Source organism: Budorcas taxicolor, chromosome 1, assembly GCF_023091745.1.
Source record: "Budorcas taxicolor isolate Tak-1 chromosome 1, Takin1.1, whole genome shotgun sequence".
NCBI lineage: Eukaryota > Metazoa > Chordata > Mammalia > Artiodactyla > Bovidae > Budorcas > Budorcas taxicolor.
In genome coordinates this window covers 122,273,498-122,298,956 of record NC_068910.1, presented here as the reverse complement: position 1 = coordinate 122,298,956, position 25,459 = coordinate 122,273,498, and the positions used below count along the sequence as shown (strand labels likewise).

The window sequence follows — 25,459 nt, the reverse complement described above, 5'->3', positions numbered from 1 at the left end:
TATGAAGTTAAATCCAAAGGATAAGAAGAGAAGTCTTTAAATACCCCTAGAAGACATCAATCAAGGCTAGGTTCTTTGAACTTTCCATTGATAACAAACAACCTATATCTTTAAAATAAGGAGCATGGGACTTCCTTGGCAGTCTAGTGGTTAAGACTCCTCACTTCCACTGCAAGGGCTGTGGGTTTGATCCATGGTGGGGGAACAAGATTCTGATGGCCATGCACTGAGGAAAAAAAAAAAAAAAAAATTAGGGAGAATGATTGGTGACAGCCAGACATGTGAAGAACTGATGCTGAAGAAGAATTCTGTTTAGCCAGAACCAGAGAATATTATGGTTGTGACACTTTCTTCCAGAAAGAGCAGGTCTCAGGGCTGCAAAGGCCAAAATGCTCACAAGAGAAGGCCTTCATAGGTTTCAGTAACCTTTGTCTATTATGGTAGCCATCTTGTGACCACCATACAGCTCCCTTTTAGCTGGGAACAGGCAGGGTTCATCATTTTCTTATTTATCAGAACCTATTGGATGTCCTCAGTATTGCCACTCTTCACTCAAAGTAAGGAAAGAAAGAATGGAAGGAAGAAAGGAAGGAGTTGCAACATGTTAAAAACAGAATGACTCAGCTGGTAGAGAATCTGTCTGCAATGCAGGAGACCCAGGTTCAATCCCTGGGTTGGGAAGGGCCCCTGGAGAAGGACATGGCAACCCACTCCAGTATTCTTGCCTGGGAAATCCTAGGACAGAGGACCCTAGCAGGCTATAGTCCATGGTGTCACAAAGAGTCATACATGACTTAGCAACTAAACCACCAACACAGAAATAGAATAGGAAATTTATTTAATTTGAAGGAGAACTTGGGGTTATCACTGGAGATTTAGTTTATCTTTAAAAGGCAAAGTAAGCAGAATAAAATAGAATATTCGGTGGATGTTTATTGTTTGTATTTATAAATGTTGTCACTTTAAGAAGTTACAACAAACAAAATACTGTACTTTAAGTCAAGAGTTAGCAAACCATAGCCCATGGGCAAAATCCAGCTGGCTGTGTATATTTGTAGATAAAATTGTATTGGACAAAGCCATGGACATTTGTTCCGTTATTATATGTGCCTGCTTTCTTGCTGCAACAGCAGTGTTGAATACTTGCAACAGACACCATATGGAATGCAAAGCTCCAGATGTTTCCTTTTTAGTCCTTTGGCAAAGCTATACTGTGTGCGATGATAGAGTTTCAGAATCTAGAACACCTAAGACACAACTTGATTTCAGTAATCCCTCTGAGGTCAACTTTGATTTCTTATCTGTTTCTGGAATAGATACTTAATCCCAGTGTGAACTAAATTTAATAGTTAGAATCTCATTCTTTGCCTTCTTTCCAACCCAGTCTAATGATACTTAGCTACCTAGAAAAGCCGAATTATTTAGAAGCCTATTCACTGCTGGCTTCCAAGTCCTTTAATTTAATTTCCCTGTTTATTATGTGCCGGGAGCCAGCGTGAGGAATTCCACCCATGACAAGGTCAAGCGGCAAGAGCTCTGATGGCAAGGCTAATCAGACCTCAGGTTTTCCCCCTGGAATTTCCTGAGCATCCACCCCCCCAAAAAATAAGAATCTGCCTGCTTTTCCACTCTTCTGATATTCTCTGGAAAAAAGTCAATTCAGGGCTTTAGTCTTCTGCATTTGAAAGAGCGTTTCAATCCAAAAACCCCTCTGATGGCTTTCTAGCCTGCCTGCAGGACTCAACAGCTGCGCGTGTGATTGTTTGAGGCCTCCTGACCGCAGGAGGCACAGGAAGCTTAAAACGTCCTAGGAATGCAGGGGCTTCCGAGGAGTCAAAGTCTTTAGAACAGGACTGATTAAAAGTTTCATTTGTTGAGTCAATGCTTGCTGCTGAATTTTCATATCCTTTATTTTTAGATATAGTTGGTATATAGAAAAACAAGTAGTAGACCTGGTATTAGCAACATTAGATCTTTGAGTTAAGTACCTTCTTTGTTATAACCCACTGCGCCTTTGTTCTATAGAGATGTAACTTTAGCGCTTTAAGGAGATGCAGATTAAAGAAAAACACTTCAGGGGAAACAAAATTAACATTCATTAAGGAAGAGAGCCAAAAAGTGTTAACAAGCCTCTGGGCCAGAAGATAATGTAAATCACCTGAGACCTTTTGTATACAAAATGATATACGGAAAGAGTCTGGGCTGCGAACACTACATAATTTTGTATTACCCATTGATCTCTATGTATAATCAAAAGTATAAAAGGCCTTGAAGGACAATAGAAGGAGAGCCAGTCGCTGGACTGGTTTCCCCCGTGTCTCTCTCTCTCTTCTTCTCTCCCTTTCCCTCCCTCTGCTCTTTACTTTAATTTCAGGCTGAATTTCCACCTGGGGCGCGGAGGCTCGCCAAGTCTACTTACTTGCCCTGGCTGTTAAGACTCGCGCGAAAGGGAGCCTAAGGCGAGGCACCCTTAGATATTCAAGCAAGCGCTGGTGGCCCAATGTAGATGGTGCAAATTCCTTGTCTGGAATTTTATTGGTCTTCTGCGTAATCCAAGCTATTCAGCCCTCTTCCTCCACTTAATTCTCCTACTATACTATTTCTTCCTAATCTAATCTTATATTTCTTATATCAATCAATAAATAAGTTTTTCTCACGCCAACGCCGTCCACCCTTCGAATTCCCTGGATCCACTGGGGCTGGACCCCGGCAATTTTGTGGTAGAACTGAGTGGAAAATTAGAATGGGGAGCAGAAAGAATATTTTTTAAAAAAGGAGAGCACATGGAATGGTGGTCTTATAAATCAGAGGAAGATATTTTTCAGGTTTTTAAGTCATGAGAAGCATTCTGAAAGTCATTGTTTTTCTTTAAAAAATTAGTAATACAAACATATTTTTCAGAAAGCAAATTTGAAGTATATTGGGACTGTCTTCAGAAACTCCATAGAGCTCAAGAGAAGGAATGCATGTAGATCTTAAGAACAAGGAATTGGGAACTCGAGTTAGGTTAAGTCTGCCATCTCTCTCTGCTTCTGCTTCATTCTTCCCAAGGTTTATTAGTCAGGGTTCCTCAGAGAAACAGAACAGGATGTATGTGTGTGTTGGAAATCCTGGAGAGAGGGAGAACGAGAGAAAGAGGAAGAGATTGATTTACTTTATGGGACTGGTCCAAAATCTGCAGGATCTTTGGAGACCCAGGGAGGAGATGCAGATTGAGTCTGAGTGCAATGTGCCAGCAGAGTTGCCTTTCCCATGATGCCAGTCTTTTCTGTTAAAGCCTCCAACTGATCGGATGAGGCCCACTCACATTATGGAGGGTAATTTACTTACTCAGATCCTACCGATTAAAAAATATCTGTGTAGAAACATCTAGAATAGTGTTTGACCAAACATTTGGGTACCATGGACTAGCTAGGCTGACACATAAAATTAACCATCATAGTAGGAAAATGGGGAAGAAAGAGGGATGAACTATTCTTCTCAGTGTTGGTTCTTGAGAAAGTACTTGATTTGTCCAGCTGTTTGAGATGCCCAGCACTGGTCTAAACAATTTTAAACAATTTTAACAACAGTAGTGGCATCTGTAAAAAAGACCACATCATCAGCTCAGCTCATGTGAGGTGTGCATGATGGACCAATGCATTATGGCTAGGGAAGGATAGAGCAGTGTTACCTTGTACAAAATAGTTTTAAGTATAACATGAGATATTGTGTAAATGGGGAATCATTGATTAATAGCTTACAATGTAATTTCCAAATGTTAACATGTTTTTCCATATAATGATACAACAGCTTCTAATTTCTGTATTTCAAGGATTTTTGTGTAATTTTAGTGATGGTTCATTGATTTTCTATCATGTTGTATACAAGCTCTTGTGGAGAAAAGAATGGTTTTTACTCTAAGTTTCTAAAATTGATTTCATGTATTTCTCTCTGAATATTTTCTAGTTTCAACAACTTCATCTACGGAAAGAAAGCAGAGCACTGTAACACTTTATGCAGAAGGTAGTACGCCTGTATTTTTTTGTTTTTGTTTTTTTACTTTGAGGCCAGTACTGAAGCATAGATTGTTGAGCTTCCTTAGAAACATAGTCAGTGGTCTGGACTCTGTTCTAATCTTGTACCCAGTTAAAGAATATGGTGATCTGAATGCTGTAGGGTAAGTGACTTGAATGACTCCGCCCCATCCTCCCCCAAAGCAGTTCAATTCCACTGAAAGATTATGGAGTTTTCTCTGTCATGCACTGTGCTGGGCTTTGTGGGAAACATAAAGATGAGCAAGATGAAGAAGACTATCAGAGAGCCCTCCAGGGAGCTCTATTCTGTGGGGGAACCCAGACAGAAGCCCAGATATCACACAAGCAGAAGAGGTAAGCACTCACATCAAGTGTACCAGGAGTGTAGAAAGGGAGTGGTTAAACACCAAGGCTTAGACAAGGCTTCACAGAGGATGTAGCATGTGAATCAGGTCTTAAAGAAAGAGTTATTTTAATAGAAAAATAGCATTATGTTGGGCACCTTAGAGAGTGAAAACAGTGTGAGAGATGACATGGAGGTGGAATTGTGGTTTTTTTTTTTCTTTTCCTGCAGTGAGGGGACAATGTAGTGGGTGATAAGATTGCAAAGTGAGTCAGGGTGACAGAGGGCTTTTGAAGCCAATAGGAAGACATTCAAACTTATTCTTCAGGCAGTGAAAGATGTCTGGAGGGTTTTAGAGTTGAAGTAATCGCATTATGTTGTGGAATGATGCATTTTAAGGTATGAACTGAAGGGAGAAGAGTTTTGAGACAGAAACAGAAGTTAGGTGCCTGGAGATGGGGGCTTAATCTAGGGTAGTGAAAGCCACTCAGTCGTGTCCAACTCTTTGCAACCCCATGGACTAGTCCATGGAATTCTCCAGGCCAGAATACTGGAGTGCATAGCCTTTCCCTTCTCGCAGCCCTGGGATCTTCCCAACCCAGGGATCGAACCCAGGTCTCCCGCATAACAAACAGATTCTTTACCAGCTGAGCCACAAGGAAAGCCCAAGAATACTGGAGTGGGTACCCTATCCCTCCTCCAGGGGATCTTCTCTACCCAGAAAGTGAACCAGGGTCTTCTGCACTGCAGGCAGATTTTTTACCAACTGAGCTATCAGGGAAGCCCTAGGGTAAGGTTGTGAGAAAAGAAAGGAAATGCCTCAAAGCCAATAAGAATTTGTGTGCAAAACGCTGAATGAGACTGGGAGAGATTTATAGACAAAGGATGCAGAGAAGATGGGATGTTTTTGCTGGTTTGGGAGCGAAGAAGAGACTCTATTGTTTTCTCAGGAAGTAGGATGTGCAATCACCCTAGCTGACCTTATGTGGAGAATATATTTGTTAAGTGCCAAACCCACTGAGTGTTGTGGAGGTACTGGCCATTGGTAAATTATCATTCACCAAAGATAATTTATCATTTTATCATTTTAATCCTGATAATTTATGAAAAAGTATGAAAAAGGAACTGTATGGAAAAGGAGAGAAGAGGATGAAGAAAGGGGGGAAAATACCAATAACATTAGAACTATCGATATATGTGAAGAATGATTGACTTGAAGGTCACAGAATGGAGGAAAGTAAAAGAACCCAGAATATCTGCTGTGCTTGGAATCCTCACTGATGGAGTTATTTCTTGATACTGTGCCCCTGTTCAGATGTGTGCTTATTTGATTACCAAATACTTCCCTTTAAAAAACAGAGTCAGATCTTGAGGATATATATTAGCAAAAACATTAAACCTTATACTATTTACCAAGGTAAAGTTCGAACATATGAGAACACAAAAGAGCACTCACAGCTTGCTATCTCACTGGTCTCTTATTTTTCTGGGTTTATTTTAAGCATCATTCCTTTATGCATATATATGCTTCCCACATCCAACCTCTAGCAGATTTCTAACAAGCCATATTCTTGCTTGTCTCCAAGCCTTTGCCAAGCTGGAGGTTCTCACTATGAGCTGATGTCACTTGGAGTGATGGAAACAGCATGGGTTTAACTGCCCTCTTGGCTGGTTGTCCGACTCTGTGCAACCCCATAGACAGCAGCCCACCAGGCTCCCTCGTCCCTGGGATTCTCCAGGCAATAACACTGGAGTGGTTTGCCATTTCCTTCTCCAATGCATGAAAGTGAAAAGTGAAACTGAAGTCGCTCAGTCGTGTCCGACTCTTTGCGACCCCAAGGACTGCAGCCTACCAGGCTCATCTGTCCATGGGATTTTCCAGGCAAGAGTACTGGAGTAGGGTGCCAATGCCTTCTCCAATCTCTATCTAAATGTGGTAGTTTTCAAGCAATAGAATAGAAAGGAAGGGGAATTCATTGAAAGACTATATATTGCATTATTGCACATTTGCAATAAAATACTTTTATAGAAAATTTACAGAGGAAAATAATCCTTGTTTTTCATTTGATTTGTATTTATATACTACTTTTTTTTTCCTCTAGAAAAACACTTCTAAGCATCTCTTACAGCTTGGCATTGTCATTTTTCATTTATGTGAGATGGTCCAACTAATGAGATTACAGGTTATTTTAAAATTTGTTGATTTAACTGATTTTGTGATTCTCTGAATAAAAATTAAAAACTTCCAACTTCTTCAGCCTGAATGTCATAGCTATTTTTAATGGAAGTACTGTATCTTTCCAGATTTATGTTTGTCTGAAGTGCCACCCTTAAGACTAGGTGTTTAGTTCTGATGTTACTGATTTTTCACTTTCATCAAAACTTGGGAGGAGAAAACCGCATTATTAATAATTCCATTTTTCCCCCTTAGAGCATGAGTTGTATGGTAAATCTGACAGTCTCTTTGTCCAAAAGATTAGATTTAGAACACTGTCTTTGTCTTTTAATTCAGATCCTCTTTTCTCATCAGTTTGTTTCATAGATATCAAATCTTCTGATTTAATTTCATGACACTTAAAAAAATCATCATACATATAATATATGTTATTTTCCTAATGATATAGGAAGAAGTTGGTTAATCATTGGATGGATTTAATATTATACTTTATATATATTTCATCAATGTTATTTCTTATGTAAGTCTAATATTTCTGGAAAAAGACCACCTGCAAAGTAAATTTTAAGTACAATTTCATGTAATATGTTGTGAATAAATTTTGACACATCAAGTATCATAAAGCTTTTCTCTTATGATTGTGTTTGTGTGTTTATGTATGTGTTTCCAGTTAAAACTTCACTATTAGAACTGGTGGATGCAAAAGCTGTGCTCACTTGCCCTCCTGTGCAGTGGCCAAGTGTGTTGGTAACATGGGAAATAGTCCTCAGAGACAAGCCGCCCTGCTTCAGAGCCTACAGACGTGATACAAATCAGACCACAGGAGGAAACTGTACTGACAAGAGAATAACCTGGGCCTCTGGACCTGACGAGAATCCTGCCCTTCAGATCAGTCCAGTGGCCATCACTCATGATGGGAATTACACGTGCCAAATAGCAACAAGTAATGGGAATTTCCAGCATGAATATCACCTCCAAGTGTTAGGTAAGGAACATCATATATTGAGGTGTTTCAGATAAACAGATTTTGGGCCGAAACAAATCTCTGTCTAAATTCAGTGTCCCATGTGTTAAGACTGAAGCATTTCCCCTACAATTCTGCAGTGCCCCCGAAGGTGACCCTGACCCAAACTGAGAAGGGAACTGCAGTGTGCAAGGCAGCTGCAGGGAAGCCGGCTGCACAGATCTCCTGGACCCCAGAGGGGGATTGTGCCACTGAGCAAGAGCCTTACTGGGGCAATGGCACCGTGACCGTCCAGAGTACTTGCCGCTGGGAGGACCGCCATGTGCTGAATGTGTCCTGCTCTGTCTCCCACCTGACTGGCAACAAGAGTCTGTCCATACAACTGAGTCAAGGTTAGTAATTTTTCTAGTCTTATTTTTGATTTTTCCATTCTTTCAGAGGGATTACCTTAAGAAAGAAAAAGGAATATGCAAAGAAATTTCATTCAAGGATGTCCTTTCCACCCTCCACTTTGTCTCCTCCTCAAAGTAAAGGATTATCTAGAAGAATAATACAAAAGTTTGTTGTAAAAAGCCATATTATAGAATGAATCTTATTCTACTTTTTTTTTTTAGTTGTGTAGAGCAGCTTCCAGGATTTCAGTTGCCCTATGAGGAACTGAACCTGGGCAAGGCAGTGAAAGCCAGAATCTTAACCACTAGGCTACCAGGGAACTCCCAATTTATTCTTCCTTTAATGTTCTCTTCTGTACTAAGAAATTGACTTGTATAGTGTACTTTTACACAGATACTTAAATGGTTTTAATAGAAGGATAAAGGATAATTTTAAACAACTAATTATAATTTTATTAGAAGAATAAAGCTGCTCATAAATTGTCTTCATAAATTTTCAGTCTGGTAGAGTTTTCTCATGGTTTTTCCAATGAAAAATTTTTAATGTCTTATAATAACGTCTATGATTCAGTTCATTACAGTTTAGTTTCTCTGCTCTCTGCACCCATTCTACCCTAATTTCTTGTTATAAAAATATTGTCCTAATCAGCCTAACTCATACAGTTTAAAATCTATGTTGTCTATTGTGTCTAGACAAGTATATCTTGTAAAATGTTAGCCCTCTCTGATTCTCCACCCCTCTGCTCCATTCTTATAAACAACTCTCCAGAGGCAAGTACTTTCAGATCTTAAAGTGTTTCTTCTAGTATTTGACTCAGTTTTTATTAACAACATGGTAACGGTGCTATTTCTTAATATAGCCAATTTAAACCTAGTGTGCATGTGTGCGTGCTAAGTCGTTTCAGTTGCATTGACTCTGTGCGACCCTATGGACTATTAGCCCCTCAGCTCCTCTGTCCACGGGATTCTCCAGGCAGGAATACTGGAGTGGGTTGCCATGCCATGCTCTCCTCCAGGGAATCTTCCCAACCCAGGGATCGAACCCGTGTCTCTTATGTCTCCTACATTGGCAGGCAGGTTCTTTACATCTGAGCTACCAGGGAAGATCTTTTCTCTGAGGCTACTCAGTCTCTGTAGAAAATACCTCTCCAATCTCTTCCCTTGGAGGAATAATCCTGACTATCTGAGAGTGTTCTGAGAGAAGGGAGGAGAGGGGTGTGTGTAAGTGTGTGTGTGAGTGTGTGACTATTCAGAACTCAAACTTTCCTTTAAAGACACTTCATCTCCACCCTACGTTATGTCTGAGCCTTTGACTCTGGAATTTCTCCAGTTCATCTTCTTTGGGCCCAGCTTCCTGTTTTCTGCTGGTCGGGGAAGTGTGGTGACCTGGTTGAGTGGGGTGGGAGGAGAGTTGGCAGCCTATCTGTTCTTCATACAGAACTTCAAGGAAGCTTCCAGCTTGTAGCTCCACACTTCACTCCTGACATTCCCCTTTCTCCATACTTTTTCCTTCCTACTCTAGAGTCTTCTTGGATTCACTAAGGTTTATACTTATTTCACTCTGAATTATTGGCCATTCTTCAGTTCATCTTTCATGTTAAAACAAGTTGAAATCTTTCATCTGCTCTTATCTTCATCCATAATCTCTTTGTCTTTGCAAGACTATACTTAAAAAAAAATATTCTGCGCTCAGGGCTGGTGCACTGGGATGACCCTGAGGGATGGGATGGGGAGGGAGGTGGGAGGGGGGTTCAGGATGGGGGACACAGGTATACCGATGGCTGATTCATGTCAATGTATGGCAAAAACCACTACAATATTGTAAAGTAATTAGCCTGCAATTAAAAGAAATAAATTACGTTTAAAAATTCTCTACTGATATTTTAGTGTTAAGAAAGGAGAAGAGGAAAGTATTGGGTTTAAAGAGTGATTTTCTAAAGTCCATTCTTAAAGTTTATATATATATATATATATAGTTTGGTAGTGTTTACCGAGGAGAGTAATGCTCCCGGTTACGTATAAAGTCTGACTACTCGGTTTTACAATATGACATCATATTTATAGATTCTCAGAATTGGAGGAAGTCTCTAGCCCAGTCCCACCCAGTGCAGGTATGTCTCCCACACAGGGTGGACCTTTACCTCTGCTAGCACACTTCCAGCAAAAGACAGCTCATTAGTTTGAAAGAGAGGGCTTCAAAACACTATTGTAGTGTTTAACTGTAAACAAAAATGTTCTTCTTTAAATAAAAATCCAGTGTTTAAAAACAAAGTATTGAAAGAAGGTGGATTGCAGCTTCCACTTACCTCTCTCTGCTGTCCCAGCCACATTCACGAAACTTCAGGAGCACAGTCTTAAAACCTCCAAGAGTCGGCCAGGTCCTTTGCTGACTTCTCTTGTCAGATTGAGCTTATATTGCTGCCAGCAGTTAGTGAATAGTTCAAAGTTGCTGACATGCATTCAGTTCAGTTTCAATGCCTTGGAATAGAGGTGACTTCAGAATTAGGGTTATTTTTCCAAATACTTTTCTTACAATTCCCTGTTCATTTCTGAATATTGGAGATGACCAATACTCTGTTACTATAACAGAGAGATCTAAATTTCACGTCTCTCCTACAGGAATTCACTACATGAATCCTTAAGGAAACAAAATCCTGATACAAGATAATGTCTGCTGAAAACTCAAGAGTCTGAAGTGATAAAGCAATTTTATTATAACAATTATTTGAACAATTAATGGGGCAAAAGACTTAAAAATTAAATCACAGAAATAAATTTCATGTACTATAAGACATTCTTGTAGATGTAAATATATATACATATAATTTTAAAGTAGACTTTTATTTTTTAAATAGAATGATAGCAATATTGAATAGGAAGTACAGAGAGTTCCAATTAAACCCTTGTCCCTCCACATGCATGGTCTTCCTGTCTATCTATTGATCATCCCCCATGCTGCCGTGGTACATTGGTTATAATCAATGACCCTACCTTAACATACTATTGTCACTCAAAGTCCATAGTTTACATTAAGATTCACTCTAGGTACATGTTCTATGAATTTTGAGAAATGCATACATGACATACATTCACAATTATTGTATGGTATAGAGTAGTTTCACTGCCATAAAATCCTCTATGCTCCACCTATTCATGCCTCCATCCACCCTAACCTTTAACAATCCCTGATTGTCTTACTGCATAGTTTTACCTTTTCCAGAATGTCATATGGTTGGAATCATGCAGCATTTAGCCTTTTCAGACTGGCTCCTTTCATTTAGTAATATGCTTTTAATAGTCCTACATGATTTCATGGCTTGATAGCTCATTGGTTTTTACTGCTGAATAATGTTAAATTATTTTATTATGCCGGGGTATCATGGCAGGGAAGCCTAGCATGCTGCTGTCCATGGGGTCACAAAGAGTCAGACACGGCTGAGTGACTGAACTGAACTGAGTGTTAAATTATATATTCTTTTGTCTATATTTACAGGTTCTGAAATACAAGCACACTTCATTTTATATATCATTGCCCCTATTTTTATTATCTTGATCGTCATGGGATCCATTTGGCTTTTGAAAATCAGTGGCTGCAGGTACTGACTGATGCCTTCTCTTCTCCAGCTTTATTGGGTTAAAAAGAAGTCAGAAATATGGAATTGACTAGGTAAAATTAAGATTTTAACATCAATTCTCCCATAATCAAGAAGTATACCCTGAAAATAAAATACATGGTCTACTCTGAATGACATGGGGGGTTTTTCTAGGTTATTTAGATATGCAAGCATAGTGAATTAGGCTGTCTGGGGCAGGATCTTGGGAGAGACAGTGCATGCTATTTTGTATTTGGGAAAAGAATTACAATAATTAATTTCATATACCAAAGATGAGGTGTTGCATATATTCCATTACACAAGGTTCTTCGCATAATTTTACTTATCTTTCCAAAATTCAGAATTATCTTATTTGGATGTGTTAACTGCAAGCAGCGTTCTTTACTCATATCTGATAGTTCATTTCTGACTTATTACAGTTTCTATCAAATGAACCATAATTGTCAACAGCATACTCTTTTGTTTTCTCATTTTCAATCTGAATAATCATGGTTTGACATTTATTCTAGTTTATTTTTATTTTTGCAGAAAATGTAAATTGAAAAAAAAAGAGCATACTCCAGTTGTTGAGGAGGTAAGATTAAAAAGAATATTTGCAAACTTTTAAGCCTTGTAGTCTGAAAATCTAGTCAGTTAGTTCAGTTTAGTTGCTCAGTTGTGTCCAGCTCTCTGTGACCCCATGAACTGTAGCATGCCAGGCCTCGCTCTCCATCACCAACTCCCAGAGTCCACCCGAACCTATGTCCATTGAGTCAGTGATGCCATCCAACCATCTCACCCTCTGTCATCCCCTTCTCTTCCTGCCCTCAATCTTTCCCAGCATCTAGTCACATAATTTGTAATTTGCATCAATATTAGTATTTTAATTAAAAAGAAAAAATTCTTATTCTACAATACTGTCAGATGTACTTATTTTGTTAATTATCCACCAAGCACTATTTAAACACACCCCAAATCCATATTTTTAAGAACTGCATCCTACAAAAGACATCATGTTAGCCTCGTTTGGACTGTAATCTTTGGAGAAATTGAGTTAGTATTTCCTCCTCCATTAAACCATCTCTAATTCTTGGTTTCCTTTTTTCAATACCATCATCATTTCCGTCTTACATAAAGTGAAAGTGAAAGTCACTCAGTCATGACCAACTCTTTGAGACCCTATAGACTATACAGTTCATGGACTTCTCCAGGCCAGAATACTGGAGTGGGTAGCCTTTCCCTTCTCCAAGGGATCTTTCCAACCCAGGGATCAAACTCAGGTCTCCCTCTTTGCAGGCGATTCTTTACCTGCTAAGCCAAATGGGAGGACCAAGAATACTGGAGTGGGTAGCCTATCCCCTCTCCAGTGGATCTTCCTGAGCCAGGAATCAAACCAGGGTCTCCTGCATTGCAGGTGGATTGTTTACCAACTGAGCTATCAGGGAAGCCCTTTTTACCTAAGTTTAATACCTATCCAGCTCTAGGATCTATTATAACAAGTAGTTTACTAAATCTTTGACATTCTCTTCTAAAATACTCCTCACGTCACTTCACTCTTCTACATTCCTACTTTCAGGCAACTGTTATCATCCAACACTGAGACTTAAATAATCAAAAATTTTTTGATAGTATATTAGAAAAGTCTTGCTTTTATGTTCATGCAGACTCAGAGACCACTATTGGTAGACACTAAAGTTCTGAGCACTTGTTAGAAAAGCACAGGTAGTTAGGATTTCTGTTATTTTTTTTTTTTCAATTGAATTTAATGTTGGGTTATATCTTAGGATGAAATGGAGCCCTATGCCAGCTACACAGAGAAGAACAATCCACTTTATGATATTACAAACAGGGCGAAGACGTCTCAGGTGTTACCAAGTGAAGTTGATGGGATGAATCTCCATACTGTTTATGTTCCTAGAGTGTAGCACCAGGACAAATGAATCAAGATGCAGTTACAGATACTGGTCTGATTTTCTTAGAGTTCTGGAATGAAAAGCCTATTTTGAAACTAGCTTTTCAAAGATTCTTAGAAAACAGAGACATTATAGAGAATTTGCATTTCTATCTTTATACAATTGAACTTTTAGAATTTTAGCTGTTACTGGCTAGTTCTTTAAACTGATATTATTACAAAGAGAGCACATGCTCGTGATAAAATATTAAAATTGTTCAGTACAGTAGATGATGAAAATTGAGTTACCTCAGATAACTTCACAGAAGGAATAATTACCAACAGTTTTACGTAATATTTGAGGAAATTTCTATGTGCATATGTCATACCTATATGTGCATTGTATATGTATACACTTATATGTCTGCTTACATATTCATACACGTACATCCTTGTCAAGACAGAAACAGAAACATAGCATAATTTGTTCTGTACTTATAGAAAGTTAGTACTATAATATATCTTAAAGATCTTTTGTATCAACACAAGCAGAGCTACCTCATTCTTCTTAACGGTTACATATAATTCCATTGTATGTAATGGAATTTAATTTAATTAACCCTGTGGTGGACATTTAGATTGTTTTGTTTTGCTATTATAAACAATACTACATAGAATGTTTCTTGTGGATTTATCTCTTTGAATGTGTTTGAACATATTTGTAAGATAATTTCCTTGAGTGAAATTGCGAGGCCAAAGGTTTTGTGCATCTTTATTACTGACTGATAAGTCAATATTATTGACTGCTATGTCAAATTGTATCAATTTATATTCCCTCCAATCCTGTTTGAATGTACCTTTTCTATTATTTTAATATCTGTAAATTGTCAACCTTCTGTTAGCAAATATAGGATTATAATAAGAATTTCACTATTTAATAAAACTGAATTTATATTTTCCTTCTGTGTGTGCATGTGTGCATATGTGTATGTGAGAGAGAGGAAGAACACACATGAGGACATTAGCTTCTTCTGAACTTATTAAATCTCTAGAGAGGTATTGCTATCTAATGCCTAATAATGTGATAAATTGGAAAAGTGTATTTTATGGTATACATTTTATTCTGATATATTTATCAAATAACAAATGTTGATTGACTATATAATCAGCTAAATATGCATTTTTGAGGACTTGGGATATTTACTAAGTATGATCTTATATGCTAAAGGAATAACCATGGGATGACATGACCCTTTCCTCTATTTTTCTAAGGAATAAAATATTGGGAAATATTAATAATTTTTAATATATGAAAATATATTTTATTATAAAAATAAATCTGTTTACTTCATAGCAGGAAAAATGATACTGAAAATTAAATTTTTTTAACATGGTAGAAATTAAAACAAAATCCATTCATACTTAAATTGTGCCATTAGAAACATTTGACAACTATTTTGTTTTATTAATATGCTTGTCTCCCTGAAGACATTTTGGTTACTCTAAACTTTATCCTTAAAAGGATTGTTAATCTAGTTTGGATATAAAACTACTATAGTGGCACTTGACACATGATATTTTAACCAAACCATTTTTGACGAGGTCAAGAAAACAGTCAATTAAGTTTCTGCATATAAATATTACCAAGAAGTGTACACAATAGACATTATAACCCTGTCTCTTTTTTTTTTTCACTTTATTTTACTTTACAATACTGTATTGGTTTTGCCATACATCAGCATGAATCTGCCATGGGTGTACATGTGTTCCCAACCCTGAACCCCCCTCCCACCTCCCTCCCCATACCATCTCTCTGGGTCATTCCAGTGCACCAGCCTCAAGCGTCCTATATCCTGCATCGAACCTGGACTGGAGATTTGTTTCTTACATGATAGTATACATGTTTCAATGCCATTCTCCCAAATCATCCCACCCTCTCCCTCTCCCACAGAGTCCAAAAGACTGTTCTATACATCTGTGTCTCTTTTGCCGTCTCGCATACAGGGTTATCATTACCATCTTTCTAAATTCCATATATATGTGTTAGTATACTGTATTGGTGTTTTTCTTTCTGGCTTACTTCACTCTGTATAATAGGCTCCAGTTTCATCCACCTCATTAGAACTGATTCAAATGTATTCTTTTTAATGGCTGAGTAATACTCCATTGTGTATATGTACCACAGCTTTCTTATCCATTCATCTGCTGATGGACATCTAGGTTGCTATAACCCTGTCTTGACATTTTCTTAATTCTTCATCCATCCCTTTATTGGGATGAGGTTCACTCTTAGGTTCAACATCTGTTTAAATATTTTACATTTTAACTTGATAATGTCAAAACAATCATGTCAAATAACATCATAGTAAAGATGTCAAGATCATTTATAATGTCAAATTACACTTTTTAGGAAATAAATGTATTAAAATCTTCTACTACAAGGGTGTTAAATATAGTTGAAAATCAAAATTATGTGGGGAAATACAAAATAATACAGATTCCCCAAATCCTCTCTAGATCTGCTGAATCAGAAAATCTAGTGATTGGACTTAGTGTGTCAGATTTTCCAAGAAGCAGAAGGTAATATGGAGTTAGTCAAGGTCAATTAGAGGAGAAAGGCTACAATTTTGAAAGGCCAAAGGGGTTGGAAACAGGATAGAGGAAGGTAAGTCTTTAAACTATCATGATGATCTGAAAGAAACTTGTGAAAGGAAAGAATGGAGGAGCAAGATAGAAGACAGGGAGCCTCAAATAACAATTTAGACCTGTTAAAATCATGGCCAAACCAATGAGAAGCGTGACAAGAAGAGCAAGGATTGCTTTTAAAAGGAGTTTTTAATGTGCAGAGACGGTCAGACTCTGCTGCCCCTTTACGGTTAGTCACTGACTGGGAAGAGTATGACTTCAGCTAAAGCTGAAATGCAGCTTGAGGGTCTTAGCAATAATTGCACTCCTTGGAGCTGAATAGTAAGTTCTTTTTGATAGGAATCCTAATAGCTCCCTTGTTGGTTGCCCAGTCCATCATTTCATTGGTTAGTATTTACCTGGTGTGTCCCTGTTATTTTCAACTTTTTTGTGAAGTTTCATTTTAGGCATACCTATTACAAAGAATTATAGCTTTTTTGGAAAAAAGACATAGCTCTTTTTATTACCTCATTTAAGAATTTAAACTTTTAATAAGAAAATTTAAATTATTCACATTTGTTGTGATTAGTTATATATTTGGTGACATTTCTACAATCTTACTTTACATGTCTCATTTACTATGTTTCCTCCACCCACTCTGTTTAATTTTTTTCTTTTACTCTGCTTTGTTGAATGGGTTATTTACAATAGCCAAAAAAAAGAAAAAAATCCAAGTGTCCACTGATGGATGCATGGATAAAGAAAATGTGGTAAACACCTATAATGGAATACAATTCAGGCATACAAGAGTGAAATCTTGCCATTTATGACAACACGGGTGGACTTTGATGGCACTATGTTGAGTGGAATAAGTCAGACAAACAAAGATACATATATGATTCACTTATGTAAAATCTTAAAAAAAACAAAAACAAAAAACAAATTCCAAACCAAATTAACAGGTTACCAGAAGTAGGGGGTAGGGTATGGGTGAAATGGGTAAAGGGAGTCCAAAGGCACAAACTTCCAGTTTTAAAATAAAATAAATAGGTCATCGGGATATAATGTATACAGCAAGGAGACTGTAGTTAACGATACAGTACTGAACACTTAAAAGTTGCTAATAGAGTAAATCTTAAAGTTCTCATCACAAGATAAAAAAATTTGTATTAATGACTATTGTGGTGATGTGTGTTAACTAGACTTAATGTGACGATTATTTTATAATATATTCAAGTAACAAATATTGTGCTGTACAGCTGAAACTAATATAATGTTATATGAGTTAATTATATCTTAATGAAAATGAAAAGTTCAGTTTAGTTCAGTTCAGTCATTCAGTCGTGTCCAACTCTTTGTGACCCTATGGACTGCTGCACCCCAGGCCTCCCTGTCCATCACCAACTCCCAGAGATAACTCAAACTCATGTCCATTGAGTTGGTAATGCCATCCAACCATCTCATCCTCTGTCGTCCCCTTCTCCTCCTGCCTTCAATCTTTCCCAGCTCTAGGGTCTTTCCAAACGAGTCAGCTCTTCACATCAGGTGGCCAAAGTATTGGAGTTTCAGCTTCAGCATCAGTCTTTCCAAAGAACACCCAGGACTGATGTCCTTTAGAATGGACTGGTTGGATCTCCTTGCAGTCCAAGGGACTCTCAAGAGTCTTTTCCAACACCACAGTTCAAAAGCATCAATTCTTCGGCACTCAGCTTTCTTTATAGTCCAACTCTCATACCCACACATGAATACTGGAAAAACCATAGCCTTGACTAGACGGACCTTTGTTAACAAAGTAATGTCTCTGCTTTTTAATATGCTGTCTAGGTTGGTGATAACTTTTATTCCAAGGAGCAAGCATCTTTTAATTTCATGGCTGCAGTCACTATCTGCAGTGATTTTGGAGCCCCCCAAAATAGTCTCTCACTGTTTCCACTGTTTCCCCATCTATTTGCCAGGAAGTGATGGGACTGGTCAAGCAGGAGATGGCAAGAGTGAACATCGACATTCTAGGATTCAGCAAACTAAAATGGACTGGAATGGGTGAATTTAACTCAAATGACCATACTATGGGCAGGAATTCCTTAGAAGAAATGGAGTATCCATCATAGTCAACAAAAGAGTCCAAAATGCTAATCTTGGATGCAATCTCAAAAACGACAGAATGATCTCTGTTTGTTTTCATGGCAAATGATTCAATATCACAGTAATCCAAGTCTATGCCCCAACCAGTAACGCTGAAGAAGCTGAACGGTTCTATGAAGACATACAAGACCTTTTACAACTAACACTGAGAAATGATGTCCTTTTCATTATAGGGGACTGGAATGCAAAAGTAGGAAGTCAAGAAACACCTGGAGTAACAGGCAAATTTGGCCTTGGAGTATGGAATGAAGCAGGGCAAAGACTAATAGAATTTTGCCAAGAGAACACACTGGTCATAGCCAACACCGTCTTCCAACAACATAAGAGAAGACTACACGTGGACATCACCAAATGGTCAACACCAAAATCAGATTGATTATATTCTTTGCAGCCAAAGATGGAGAAGCTCTATATAGTCAGCAAAAACAAGACCAGGAATGACTGTGGATCAGATCATGAATTCCTTATTGCCAAATTCAGACTGAAATTGAAGAAAGTGAGGAAAATCACTAGACCGTTCAGGTATGACCTAAATCAAATCCCTTACGTTATACAGTGGAAGTGAGAAATAGATTTAAGGGACTAGATCTGAAGATAGAGTGCCTGATGAACTATGGACAGAGGGTTGTGACATTGTACAAAAGACAGGGAGCAAGACCATCCCCAAGAAAAAGAAAAGCAAAAAGCCAAATGGCTGTCTGAGGAAGCCTTACAAATAGCTGTGAAAAGAAGAGACATGAAAAGCAAAGGAGAAAAGGGAAGATATACCCATTTGAATGCAGAGTTCCACAGAATAGCAAGGAGAAATAAATAAGCCTTCCTCAGCAATCAATGCAAAGAAATAGAGGTAGAATGGGAAAGACTAGAGATCTTTTCAAGGAAATTAGAGATGGGCTCGATAAAGGACAGAAATGGTAGGGACCTAACAGAAGCAGAAGATATTAAGAAGAGGTGGCAAGAATACACAGAAGAACTGTACAAAAAAGATCTTCACGACCCAGATAATCACGATGGTGTGCTCACTCATCTAGAGCCAGACATCCTGGAATGTGAAGTCAAGTGGGCCTTAGGAAGCACCACAACGAACAGGTGGAGGTGATGGAATTCCAGTTGAGCTATTTCAAATCCTAAAATATGATGCTGTGAAAGTGCTGCACTCAATATTCAAGCAAATTTGGAAAACGCAGCAGTGGCCACAGGACTGGAAAAGGTCAGTTTTCATTTCAATCCCAAAGAAAGGCAATGCCAAAGACAGCTCTAACTACTGCACAAATGTACTCATCTCACACGCTAGCAAAGTAATGCTCAAAATTCTCCAAGCTAGGCTTCAATAATATGTGAACTGTGAACTTCCAGATGTTCAAGCTGGTTTTAGAAAAGGCAGAGGGACCAGAGATCAAATTGTCAACATCTGTTGGATCATCGAAAAAGCGAGAGAGTTCAAGAAAAACATCTATTTCTGCTTTACTGACTATGCCAAAGCCTTTGACTGTGTGAATCACAATAAACTGTGGAAAATTCTGAAAGAGATAAGAATACCAGACTATCTGACCTTCCTCTTGAGAAACCTGTATGCAGGTCAGGAAGCAACAGTTAGAACTGGACATGGAACAACACACTGGTTCCAAATAGGAAAAGGAGTACATCAAAGCTGTATATTTTCACCCTGCTTATTTAACTTATATGCAGAGTACATCATGAGAAACGCTGAGCTGGAGGAATCACATGCTGGAATCAAGATTGCTGGGAGAAATAACAATAACCTCAGAAATGCAGATGACACCACCCTTGTGGAAGAAAGTGAAGAAGAACTAAAGAGCCTCTTGATGAAAGTGAAAGAGGAGAGTGAATAAGTTGTCCTAAAGCTCAACATTCAGAAAGCTAAGATCATGGCATCCGGTCCCATCACTTCATGGGAAATAGATGGGGAAACAGTGGCTGACTTTATTTTGGGGGGCTCCAAAATCACTGCAGATGGTGATTGCAGCCATGAAATTAAAAGATGCTTACTCCTTGGAAAGAAAGTTATGACCAACCTAGACAGCATATGAAAAAGCAGAGACAATACTTTGTCAACAAAGGTCCGTCTAGTCAAGGCTATGGTTTTTCTAGTAGTCATGTATGGATGTGAGAGTTGGACTATAAAGAAAGCAGGGCACTGAAGAATTGATGCTTTTGAACTGTGGTGTTGGCGAAGATTCTTGAGAGTCCCTTGGACTGCAAGGAGACCCAATCAGTCCATCCTAAAGGAGATCATTCTTGGGTGTTCATTCAAAGGACTGATTATGAAGCTGAAACTCCAATCCTTTGGCCACCTGATGTGAAGAGCTGACTCATTTGAAAAGACCCTGATTCTGGGAAACATTAAGGGCAGGAGGAGAAGGGGATGACAGAGAATGTGATGGCTGGATGGCATCACCGACTCAATGGACATGCATTTGGGTAGACTTCGGCACTTGGTGATGGACAGGGAGGCCTGGTGTGCTGCATTTCATGTGTTTCAAAGAGTCGGACACGACTGAGTGAATGAACTGAACTGAACTGCTTCATTCTGTACTCCAATGCCAAATTTGCCTGTTACTCCAGATGTTTCTTCCTACTTTTGCATTCCAGTCCACTAAAATGAAAAGGATACCTATTTTGGGTGTTAATTCTAGAGGGTTGTAGGTCTTCCTAGAACCGTTCAACTTCAGTGTCTTCAGCATTACTTGGGGCATAGACTTGGATTACCGTGATATTGAATGGTTTGCCTTGAAAACGAACAGAGATCATTCTGTCATTTTTGAGATTGCACCCAAGTACTGCATTTCAGACTCTTTTGTTGAGTATGATGGCTACTCCATTTGTTCTAAGGGATTCTTGCCCACAGTAGTAGATATAATATTCATCTGAGTTAAATTCACCTGTATCAGTCCATTTTAGTTTGCTCATTCTTAAAATGTTGACGTTCACTCTTGCCATCTCCTGTTTGACCACTTTCAATTTGCCTTGATTCTTAAATTCACCTATTTCAGTCCATTTTAGTTTGCTCATTCCTAAAATGTTAACGTTCACTCTTGCCATCTCCTGTTTGACCACTTTCAATTTGCCTTGATTCAGGGACCTAACATTCTAGGTTCCTATGCAATATTGCTCTTTACAGCATTGGACCTTGCTTCCATAAAAATGAAAAGGCAACTTATAAAATGGAATTAAATATTTGTAAACCATATCTATAAGATGTCAATTTACAAAATAAAGAATTCATCCAACCCAACAGCAAAGACAAAACAAAGCCAACTACTCCAATTAAAAGTGGACATAGGACATGAGTAGACATTTTCCCAAAGACATACAAATGACTGGATAGAATTTTTTTCAAGGAGACTTTATTCTCTACGAATTTTTGAGAGAACAGGTGTTCTTGTCTTATACAGCTTCCTATAGATGATAGAAACTTGCCCTTCAACTTTGCTTTTTGACTTGCTTCTCTGTACGCATCTCGGAGAAGGTAATGGCATCCCACTCCAGTACTCTTGCCTGGAAAATCCCATGGATGGAGGAGCCTGGTAGGCTGCAGTCCATGGGGTCGCAAAGAGTCGGACATGACTGAGTGACTTCCTTTTCACTTTTCACTTCCATACGTTGGAGATGGAAATGGCATCCCACTCCAGTGTTCTTGCCTGGAGAATCCCAGGGACAGGGGAGCCTGGTGGGCTGCTGTCTATGGGGTCACACAGAGTCGGGCACGACTGAAGTGACTTAGCAGCTTAGCAGCACCCATCTAATCAACTAAGTGATCCATTTTATTTTCTCAACTCTCTCTCATTTGCTCTCCGTTTTCTACCTAGTCTCCCAGGGACACATGTACACTTCTATTACTTTAGCATCCTGTCTCTCACCTCTTAAAACTGCCCCTTCTCTTCTCCTTTGCTCCCATTACAGATTTTCTTTCCTTTCCAAGATATTGCCTTAATTAATTTGTTCAGCTCTATTCAATGCTTTATACTCAGTTTCACATTGGGAGTAACCTTTAATAATCTGAAGATAGAATTCAATTGTTTAAACGAAACTCTTTATAAACCCTTGCTAGAAATACATGTAGCAGAAACACAGAAGTTCGGCATAATATATGGCTTACTTTTTTTAAAGTAGTTTTTTGGAGAGGGCAGGGCAGAGGAAAGCAGCTGGTACTTTAAGGAAATGTTAGAGACCGTGGGAAATGTATTCACTCTTTCAAGACAACTAACGAATGAATCATCGTCTCCCAGTTGGGTCACTGGAGGGACAGCCTCTTCAGGTCATGAAATCTGCATGACAAATGTTGATTGCAAATGTGGGTTAATAACTGTATAGCAAGGAAGATGCCAGGTAGCAGAAAAGCACATGCTGACAATGTTAATTCTGGAGTTCCGGCAGTGATGAGGTGTTCATCACAGCCAGGTAGGAATCACTGAGGACTGCAGCGAAACTGGCCATGCCAGCATTTACACATGGAACAGCTCACGGGCAACCAGGTGTCATGGGGCATAGACCCACACACTTCCCTTAGTGCATGTCAAGCTCACGGTTCTCTCCACAGAGGGAGGATAGGCACCAAAGGACCCCAGAAGGCAGGTTCCCCCATTCAGGTAGCAGGTTCTGTTTAGCCCCTTGCTGTTCTGGATTCCCATGGATGATATAAACTGGGAAGGCCAATGACGAACCATTATCTCTGAAGGGCTAGTCTCCATGTAATGGATGGGTAAGTTTACAGTGGCTCAATCCAACAACTAATCCCAGTTCAAATGCTTTGGAGAAGGCCACGATCAAAATCACACTGGAAGAGATGTACTCCATCTTCCTTTGCTCCATGGCCCACAGATCAGTGCTAATAAATGTTTTGACTATAACCTTCAGGGAGATTCTCCTTCCTCAGCCATACCTGACTTTCAATTTTTTTAATTAAAACTTTTAGTGAGATAATTATAGATTCACATGCAAGTGAAAGAAATAACACAGAGATCTCTATGCACCATTCCTAGTTTGCCCTAATGATAACATTATGCTAAATAACAGTATAATATCACAACCAGAGGACTTCCCAGGTGGCACAGTGGTAAAGAATCCATCTGCCAATGCAGGAGACACGAGAGACGCAGATTCGAGCCCTGGGTCTGGAAGATCCCTTGGAGCAGGAAATGGTGACCCACTCCAATATTCTTGCCTGGAAAATTCCAAGGATAGAGGAGCCTGGTGGACTATAGTCCATAAAGTTGCAAAGAATTGGACACGACTGAGCACACACTCACAACTAGAATAGTGACAGTAATAAATTTAATTCACCAATCAAAAAATCCAAACTTTTATCTTCAGATGTGTTGAGGAATGATCTATCTGGTGACAAGAATCTGATCCCAATGCTTCTTTCTACAAGAAATTTTCATTAATCGTTCCTTTGGGTAATCAAACTGAAACCTATGTTAATCATTTGTTCAAATAAAACAAACACAAAGGAAAGGATTACTGTCTGTTTAAGTAGATGTAAGGAGAATTTATTGGAGAAGGCGATGGCACCCCACTCCAGTGTTCTTGCCTGGAGAATCCCAGGGATGGGGGAGCCTGGTGGGCTGCCGTCCACGGGGTCGCACAGAGTTGGACACTACTGAAGCGATTTAGCAGCAGCAGCAAGGAGGATTTATAAGCAGAAACTAATTCCCTCAGTCTTCACTGACCCCTTTCACATAGAAAACCCATGTTAACACTGCAGTTAATCTGTAGATTGCTTCTCCCACCCTACCACCTCTATTTTGTGGCAGAAGGCACCATATTCTAAAATGCTTTAGCCAGAAGCAAACAGAATAAAGAAGGAAAAAGAAATAAAGCAGAAATTATGAAGTAGAAGAGCGTAACATCATCTGTAGGGTGTGAAAGTGTGAGGGTGAGTATGCAGGCAGGTCGGGCAGAGGCAACGAGGACCTGGCCTGGCTCACAAAAGATCTGAGCTTGTGGAGTGGGCAGAGGTGCCCCTGTCAGGGATGGCATAGCAGTAAGGCCATGTTCAGAAAAAAGCAGTGGGGCAGCTGTGGCTGGAGCCAGGTTGGAAGTGCCTGAGAAATGTCAGGTGCAGCATTATCATGGTACCTGGTCCCCTCCCTATCTGCGGAGGTGCAGGTCTTGTGCATAGGATTTGCTGGATGGATCAGAGTAAAATTGCACCAGCTGGGCTCTAATTCTGGATTGCAGACTGAGCCCTAGCCCCAGCCCAAGTTTGGCAGGGGGTCATATGAGTGGAGAACTATTAGTATTATGGTCTTTATGAGTGTTTTAAATACTCTGTGTTTCTTGTATTAAAGTGTCTGCTTCTAGAATGAGAGATCATGTTTGGCTTCTGTCACAAACCATACAATGAATTACCAAACACACACACACACGACACAATGCAAGGAAGGAAAACTATCCATGAAAAGATCATCATGTCTATCCTGGTTGTACAGCTCTGTCATTGATCAAAGTAGGATAAGTTACTTCTCTACTTCCCCATTTATAAAAATGAATACTGATGCATGTTTGATGCATGTCTCATAAGAATCACTTAAACATTATCTGGGATATAACTCAATTGATTACAATTAGATCTGAATAGTGGGTCAAATGCATATGTTTCTCTGGAGAGAAATAAATGTATATAAGCACAAATCAGGAAGTTCAGTCATTATCACCTAACTCTCCAAATAGGAAATGCTTCCTCTTAAATTTCTCATGAGCTGCAAACACAGTGGCGTTAAGAGAGCAGGGGATTTCTCATTAGTGCTTATGTGGGAGATCAGGAGAAGAAAAAGTCAACAGCTAGGTATATGGAAGGAAAAGAGAGGGGTAAGGATAGGAAGAAGAAGGGAACTCCCTTCAGAAAATGTCTTCAGCTTGTGAGATACTTTTCACAATTTTTCTCCCTTTCACAGCTGGTGAGTCTGTTGGGAGTGGTGGAGGGGAAGGGTGAAAGGTACTGGAGTGAAGCAGAGGAAACCATGTTGAGAAAGATACTTCAGATTGTTTTCCACCAGAATTTTTATGTCTTTTAAAAACCTCAATTTCATTCTTCTCTTTCTAGTTTCCTTGGGTAACAGTTTTAGAACAGTCCTTGCAGGGGGATCTAACGCCTCTGCATTTCTAATGAGCTACCAAGTGATGTTAATATTGCTGGTATGTAGACCAACACTGAGTAGCAAGGTTTTAAAGAAGTCTTGTTTTTTGAAAAAAGACACTTGTGATAATTCTAAGATTGCATCTTTATGCCATTTGCAAAAAACAAACAAACAAACAAATAAAAACAAAAAAATCAACCCTAAAATAAAGCAA

General features: G+C 39.0%; 1 protein-coding gene and 1 pseudogene across 1 annotated transcript in view; one reads left to right on the top strand and one right to left on the bottom strand.

Annotated features, from left to right (window-relative positions):
- Nucleotides 1–13,409, top strand: part of LOC128044611 (cell surface glycoprotein CD200 receptor 1) — a 41,021-nt gene extending 27,612 nt beyond the window's left edge. The window contains exons 3-8 of the mRNA XM_052636938.1: nt 3,949–4,005; nt 7,206–7,520; nt 7,640–7,891; nt 11,385–11,487; nt 12,034–12,079; nt 13,269–13,409. Coding sequence (XP_052492898.1) covers nt 3,949–4,005; nt 7,206–7,520; nt 7,640–7,891; nt 11,385–11,487; nt 12,034–12,079; nt 13,269–13,409 — 914 coding nt within the window. The remainder of the gene's footprint in view (nt 1–3,948; nt 4,006–7,205; nt 7,521–7,639; nt 7,892–11,384; nt 11,488–12,033; nt 12,080–13,268) is intronic.
- An 8,988-nt stretch (nt 13,410–22,397) lies between these two features.
- On the bottom strand, nt 22,398–22,960 carry LOC128052488 (putative teratocarcinoma-derived growth factor 3; annotated as a pseudogene).
- Nucleotides 22,961–25,459: the final 2,499 nt, after the last annotated feature.